This window comes from Acanthisitta chloris, unplaced genomic scaffold (assembly GCF_000695815.1).
Source record: "Acanthisitta chloris isolate BGI_N310 unplaced genomic scaffold, ASM69581v1 scaffold10428, whole genome shotgun sequence".
Classification (NCBI taxonomy): domain Eukaryota; kingdom Metazoa; phylum Chordata; class Aves; order Passeriformes; family Acanthisittidae; genus Acanthisitta; species Acanthisitta chloris.
In genome coordinates, this window is record NW_008685437.1 from 27,855 (window position 1) to 34,169 (window position 6,315).

Genomic DNA, 6,315 nt, shown 5'->3' on the forward strand with positions numbered 1-6,315 from the left:
GAGCATCACGACTGATGCCATGTCCGTGTCCTGCCCTGGCAGGTGGGTGGCCGAGGAGTGGGGCCCCTGCAGCAGGTCCTGTGGCAAGCTGGGGGTGCAGGTGAGGGCAGTGCAGTGTGTGCAGCGCCTGCAGGATGGCACCAACCGCACCCTGCACACCAAGTACTGCCCCGGGCAGCGCCCCGACACGCGCCGGCCCTGCGGCCGCACGCCCTGCCCTGCGCAGTGGAGGACAGGAGCATGGTCTGAGGTGAGCTGCTGGGACTGAGGGTGGTGGGACGCCTACAGGAGGAGGGGGTGGGAGCTGAGTGTGAAGGACAGGTGCTTACAGGGGGTGTGGAATAGAGCCCTGGAATGGTTTGGGTTGGAAGGGAGTTTTAAAGCGTGTCTAGTCCAACCCACTGCTGTGGGCAGGGACGCCTTCCACTAGCCCACATTGCTCAAAACTCCATCCACCCTGGTCTTGGTGGGGATAAGGGTACAAGAGCCAGTGATGTTTTCATAGAATCCTGGAATGGTTTGGGTTGGAAAGTACATTAAAGCACATCTCGTTCCACCCCCTGCCACAAGCAGAGACATCTTCCACTAGACAAGCTTGCTCAAAACCCTGTCCAACCTGGCCTTGGTGGAGATAAGGGATGGAGATAAGGGTACAAAACCCAGTGATGTTTTCATAGAATCCTGGAATGGTTTGGGTTTGAACGACCTTAAAGCTCATCTCGTTCCAACATCCCTCGTCCCATGGTCAGGGGCACCTTCCACTAGCCCAGGTTGCTCCAAGCCCCATCCAGCCTGGCCTAAAACAGTACCAGGGATGGAATTAACATCCCTCGTCCCATGGTCAGGGGCACCTTCCACTAGCCCAGGTTGCTCCAAGCCCCATCCAGCCTGGCCTAAAACAGTTCCAGGGATGGAAATAAGGGTATAAGAGCCAGCAATGTTTTCACTGATTCACTCAAAATTAAGAGGGGAGAACATTCCAGTGAGGCCCAGCAAAGATCATTGGGTTTTCTGGAGAAAGGGAGGGAAAACCCCAGATTAGACAGCAATATCCACCTGAGAGTCATCATCCAGCAGGTCAAGCAAGGTCATGCTCCCCCTCTACTCTGCTCTGGTGAGACCCACTTGTAATACTACACACAGTTCTGGTGCCCTCAATGTAAGAAGGACATGGAACTGTTGGAGCAAGTCCAGAGGAGGCCACGAAGTTGATAATAGGACTGGAGCATCTTCCCTATGAAGACAGGCTGAGGACGTTGAGGCTGTTCAGCCCAGAGAAGAGGTTGATAGTAGCCTATCAGTATCTGAAGGGGCTCCAGAGGAGCCGGAGAGGGACTCTTTGTTAAGAGCTGCAGTGACAGGACAAGAGGTAATGGGTTCAAATTGAAGGAGGGGAAATTTAGGCTAGATATTAGTAAGTCATTTTTCCTGTGGGGGTGGTGAGACACTGGCACAGGTTGCCCAGGGAGGCTGTGGCTGCCCCAACACTGACAGTGTTCCAATCCAGGTTGGCTAAAGCCTTGAGCAACCTGTTCTGGTGGGAGGTATCCCTGCCCAGGGCAGGGGGCTGGGACTAGACGATCTCTATCTTCCATTCCAACCCCTAAAATTCTATGATTTACCCACACTTCAGGCACCCCCCAGGGTGCTGTTGGGGTATGGGGGCTCCCCCAGCCCATCACTGACTGTGTGTGTCTGGGTGCAGTGCTCGGCGACGTGCGGGGAAGGTGTCCAGCAGCGGCAGGTGGTGTGCAAGGGCAGCGAGAGCGGTGCACGCTGTGAGGGCGACAAGCCAGAGGCCATCCAGGGCTGCCACGTGGCCCTCTGCCCTGGTGAGAGGATGGAGGAGGAGGAGGTGGCACTGGGATGGAGCACACACTGGTGGGGGTCAACCTTCATGCATGCCTTCAGCCCATCGTGGCTTCAGAGGATGCCAGCAGAGAAGGTTGGATTGAACATCCCCCATGCTGCTGGCAGGGAAAGGGTTAACCACCAGCCAAAACGTTTCTCTTTTCTGCTCTTAACCCTGATATTGGCTGGTTTGGGGGTTTCTGGCAGTTTGAGGGTACGATGGAGTTGGCATCCCAGGGTTCATCTTGGGGGTTTTTTTGGGTAGCTGAAGTGTTGGGCCAACTGGATGCTCCCTAAGGGACCTTGTTTGTAAGGAGATGCCTTAAAGCAAAACAAATCCCCCACCAAAACACCCTCCTGAGGTATGCTGAGGGCATTGTGGTGCTTTGTCCACAGAGAAACTCTCAGGCATCACTACCAGTGCCGACGCCAATGAACACAGCACGACCAAGGGGCAGAGAGTGCCCCAGGATGGAGCCAAAAACCCTGTCAGCAAGATCTCCTCCAGTAAGTGTCCCTGCTTGGGAAAGGGCAACACTTCCTGGGATAACCCTCCTGAGGACTTCTGCATCTCCCTGTGGTGCCTGAGGAGGGACACACACCCAGCAGTGGTTTTGGGCAATTTCACCCTTGCTGCTGCATCCCTGATGCCTCTGCTCCCAAACCTGCTGCTTGATTGCCATCTCGTGGAAATCGGAGTCTTGCAGCTTCCATGTTGTACTCCCTTTGCCTCCAGGATTTCTGCTCTCCTTTTTACCTAGGAATGGTTTTAAGTGGGAAGATGCCTTCTGGCTTCTGCCCCTTGCTCTGAGCTTGCCCTGTCCAACCGGGCCTTGGTCTAGATAAGGGTACAAGAGCCAGTGATGTTTTCACAGAATCCTGGAATGGTTTGGGTTGGAAAGACCTTAAAGCACATCTCATTCCAACATCCCTTGTCCCCTGCTTAGAGCAGGGAATGAGGAGAGCCCCTTGCTTGGAGTCCTTAGAGCTGGGGTGAGGCACATTCCGATCCCATTTGTGATGCTGGTTTGGAGCATCCCTTGGTCTCAGTTTTCCCTCCGTGCACAGAAGTGCTTTGGCTTCATTTTCCCTCTTTTCCCCCTTCCTATGGGCATAGGCAGCTCCCTGGAAGGGCACCTTGTTCCCTTAGGGACCATCAGAAAGGTGCAAGGGTGGGAGCCTAATGCCACCTCGTTCTGTGCTGACACTGCTCTGTCCCTCTCCAGGGGAGCCTTGCCTCGGGGACAAGTCCATCTTCTGCCAGATGGAGGTCCTGGCTCGCTACTGCTCCATCCCTGGCTACAACAAGCTCTGCTGTGAATCCTGTGGCAAGAAAGCCTCCTCCACCCCCAGCTCCCCCTCTGCCCTTGGCCCCAGCGCTGCTGCGGGGACCAGTGCTCCCAGCCCTGCCCCAGGGCTTTCACCCTACCCCATCACCCCAGCTCAGGGGGGCACTGGCCGCCCCACTCCGGCCCCTGGGCCATCCACTAGTGCTTCTCCTGGGGGGCTGCCAGCCCCGAGTGAGCCAGGCAGGGGCCAGGCAGGCAGGTAACCTGCTTGGGACCACCTCACCAGGGGGCAGGGGAAGCTTTTCACCTCCCTCCTTCCCTCTCTTTTTCCTCTCCCCCCCCCTCCCCCCCGCGACTTCCAGCGATGGTTTTCACTGCCAGGTTTGGCAGTGACCTAACTCAACACGCAGAAATTCCCAGGAAAACCACTTCATTTTCACAATCCCCTTGCCCTCCCAGCTGTGGAGTGGCAGTTTTTGGCAGTGCTGTGGAAAACAGCTGAAAAGGAGTAGAAAAAGCTGCAGGTAACCAGGCTGCTACTCTCTCCCGAGGTGCTAAAAGGATTTGGGGGGGAGTGGCTTTAATGTTGCTTTTTCCTTCCTTCTGCTCCAAGCAGTAACACAGGATGTGCTGGAGGGGATTGTCCTGACTCAGCTTAGCCCTGGAGCTTTGGGGGTGGCAGTGGGAGGATGTTGGGAATCTAGGGGCAAGGAACCGGTGATGTTGAGTTGGGGAGAGGTGGGGATCCCAAACTGCAGCCCTGGGCTGTCCCTGCTGTCCCTGGGATGGAGAGTTTGGGAAACTGGGGGAAGATGGAGTGTGAAAAGCACAGAGTAGCTTCTGCCCTGGGGGCAGGAGATGGTCCAGGAAATCCTGACATGAGTGATAAGAACCAGGTCAAAGACCAAAAGCTGATGTAAAAAATGCCTGTCACCTGGGGGGTGACTCTTTTTAGCCAACACTGCCCTTGGCCAGCCTTGAGCTGATCCTGATGCTCAGCCTGCCCAGGGCCACCAGCCTTACCCCTGCACCCTTGTACCCAGTGCCTGTGGGGCATCAACACCTTCTAGAAGAAAATGGGGGTGACTGGGAAGCTGGGGTGGATTTTAGGGGCAGTTACAGGGAGAGGAGAGGGAAAGCATCATCTGCATCTCTTTTGTTGCATGGTAGGAGGTGGAAGGGTGTGATTAATGCTGTTAAAAGATATTGTGCCAAGCAGTAAACACATGCACAGCACTTTAGGAGCCTTGGGCTGAGTACACCTTGCTGGGTGTCAGCTCCAGGCACAGAATCTGCCTGGAGGAGTCACAGCCCTCCAAACCTCCCCAGAATGATGTCCCCAAGGAGCTGCAAAGGTTTGGTGCTTAGGGGTGTGCAGCCTCCCAGCTGAGGACATCTGGCACCTCAAAGTGCAGTGGCCGGGCAGGGTGAGCATCCATGGGGATGAGGCTGCCAGCAGGGAGGTGATTTTGAGGACAGAGAGGTGGAACCTGAGGAAGGTGAGCCTTCGCAGATAGACCAGTTTGGCATTGCAATGTGGGATGTCTTGGGAGCATGTGCATGGTGTGGGTGCATCCACTGCCCCTGATGGTGCTGCTCCCCTGGAGTTCAAGAAGCAGGAAGGAGCATCCCTAGGGACAGTGTGTGACTGTGTGACAGCTTTCCAGGTATCTGGGGTTGCTGCTGAGGTGGCCCAGGTTGACTTGCCTGGCCTGGATTGTGGGAGAGGTCGAGGTACCTACTGTGACTGACATGGATGGAGACCCCTCTGCATTCCTGATGTTTTAAGCATTGGACTCTGCAATGCTCCCCCAGAGCTTCCCAACAGCACAAACAGGGCTGAAGAGCTGTTAAGAGAGTGTCTTATGCACCTCCTACCCCTGGATTGCCTCTGAGTCAAGGCTGGATGAGCATTTATTTAACTACTCTTTGAGCACCTGGGACTGGAGGTCTCCTGCCTGCTGGGTGCTGCCCTTAGAATCAGGTGGGCGTCACAGAAGGTAGAACAAAGCCCATCCCCACCTGTCTGAACCATGCAGCTGGCACAGCTCGTGGCAGTGGGCACTATGGGGCACCCAGGTGTGAGGTGTGTATTGTTACCCACAGGACCCAGGAGATGCTGTGAGTGTACCAGGGTGGGATTCATCCTTTGGGCTCCCACCAACACTGTGCCCCTTGCCGGGCTGTCGCCTGCCCTCCCTGGCAGTGCCAGTGTTTATTTATTGTGCCAAAGATAAAGCTTTGTTTACTTTTCAAGGAGCAGAAGCAAAACACCTTCTCAACCCTCCTCCAAAATGGGCTGTGATGTCCTTGCTCCTGAATTCCCAGCTGCTTCCCTTCCTCCAGGAGTGGCCTGGGATTGGTGCTCTATTGCAGTAGGAATATTTGCAGTGGTTCCTTGCTGTACCTTGGGGCAGAGCTGTGGCTCAGGGCTGACTCACAGGGGCCCTGGGGGGCTTTGGGCAAGGGAAGCTGTGCTGCAGGTGCTAACCCCAACCTCTGGCTGAGAGGGGGGTGAGATTTAAAGCAGGGGGGGATACACCCTCCCTGCTGCCAGCTCTGGGTGCTCTGGGCTGGTGATGCTGCAGGGCTGGCACTCAGCACTGGGTGTTCTATGGACTCCTGGAATGGCTTGGGTTGGAGGGGACTGAAAAGCTCTGCTAGTTCCACCCCCTGCCATGAGCAGGGACACCTTCCACTAGCGCAGGTTGCTCCAAGCCTCATCCAAGTGGTCTTGGATACTTCCAGGAATGGGGAATGGATTCCAGCTGAGGACAGGCTGAGCTTGGGTGGCTCTGGCCCTGCCTCCAGGAAGAGAGAATGACTCTGGTCCCTGCATCCCCCTGGGTTGGGTGGCCACACCAAGTCCTCCCTGTGCTGCAACCTTGCCCAGTGTCCTATGATGTATAAAGTTTTGTACATAGGAGATTCAGAGCTTTTTAACTTTTAATATTTATTAATTTTGTTGGGTTCTCTTATTTTTTTTCTTGAACTCTAACATAATGTAAAAAAAAATAAATCCACATGAAAATCTCTTACTGTTGATGTATTTGGGGGATGAATGTGTGAAGGGGGAAATAGGAGGGTGGTCTGTGTGCAGTTGTCAAAATGGATTTGGTTTGTTATTTCAAGCCTTTCACTCCTCTCTACCAGCCAGAATTACACATTGCTGTTT

The 6,315-nt window shown here is 54.9% G+C and overlaps 1 protein-coding gene across 1 annotated transcript in view; it reads left to right on the forward strand.

The window, feature by feature from the left end:
- The window catches only part of ADAMTS14 (ADAM metallopeptidase with thrombospondin type 1 motif, 14), a gene marked incomplete at its 5' end in the record, with an annotated part of 31,503 nt that extends 27,851 nt beyond the window's left edge, over window positions 1-3,652 (forward strand). Inside the window, 5 exons of the mRNA XM_009079769.1 lie at window positions 43-250; window positions 1,706-1,832; window positions 2,248-2,358; window positions 3,078-3,245; window positions 3,600-3,652. Coding sequence (XP_009078017.1) covers window positions 43-250; window positions 1,706-1,832; window positions 2,248-2,358; window positions 3,078-3,245; window positions 3,600-3,652 — 667 coding nt within the window. The remainder of the gene's footprint in view (window positions 1-42; window positions 251-1,705; window positions 1,833-2,247; window positions 2,359-3,077; window positions 3,246-3,599) is intronic.
- Window positions 3,653-6,315: the final 2,663 nt, after the last annotated feature.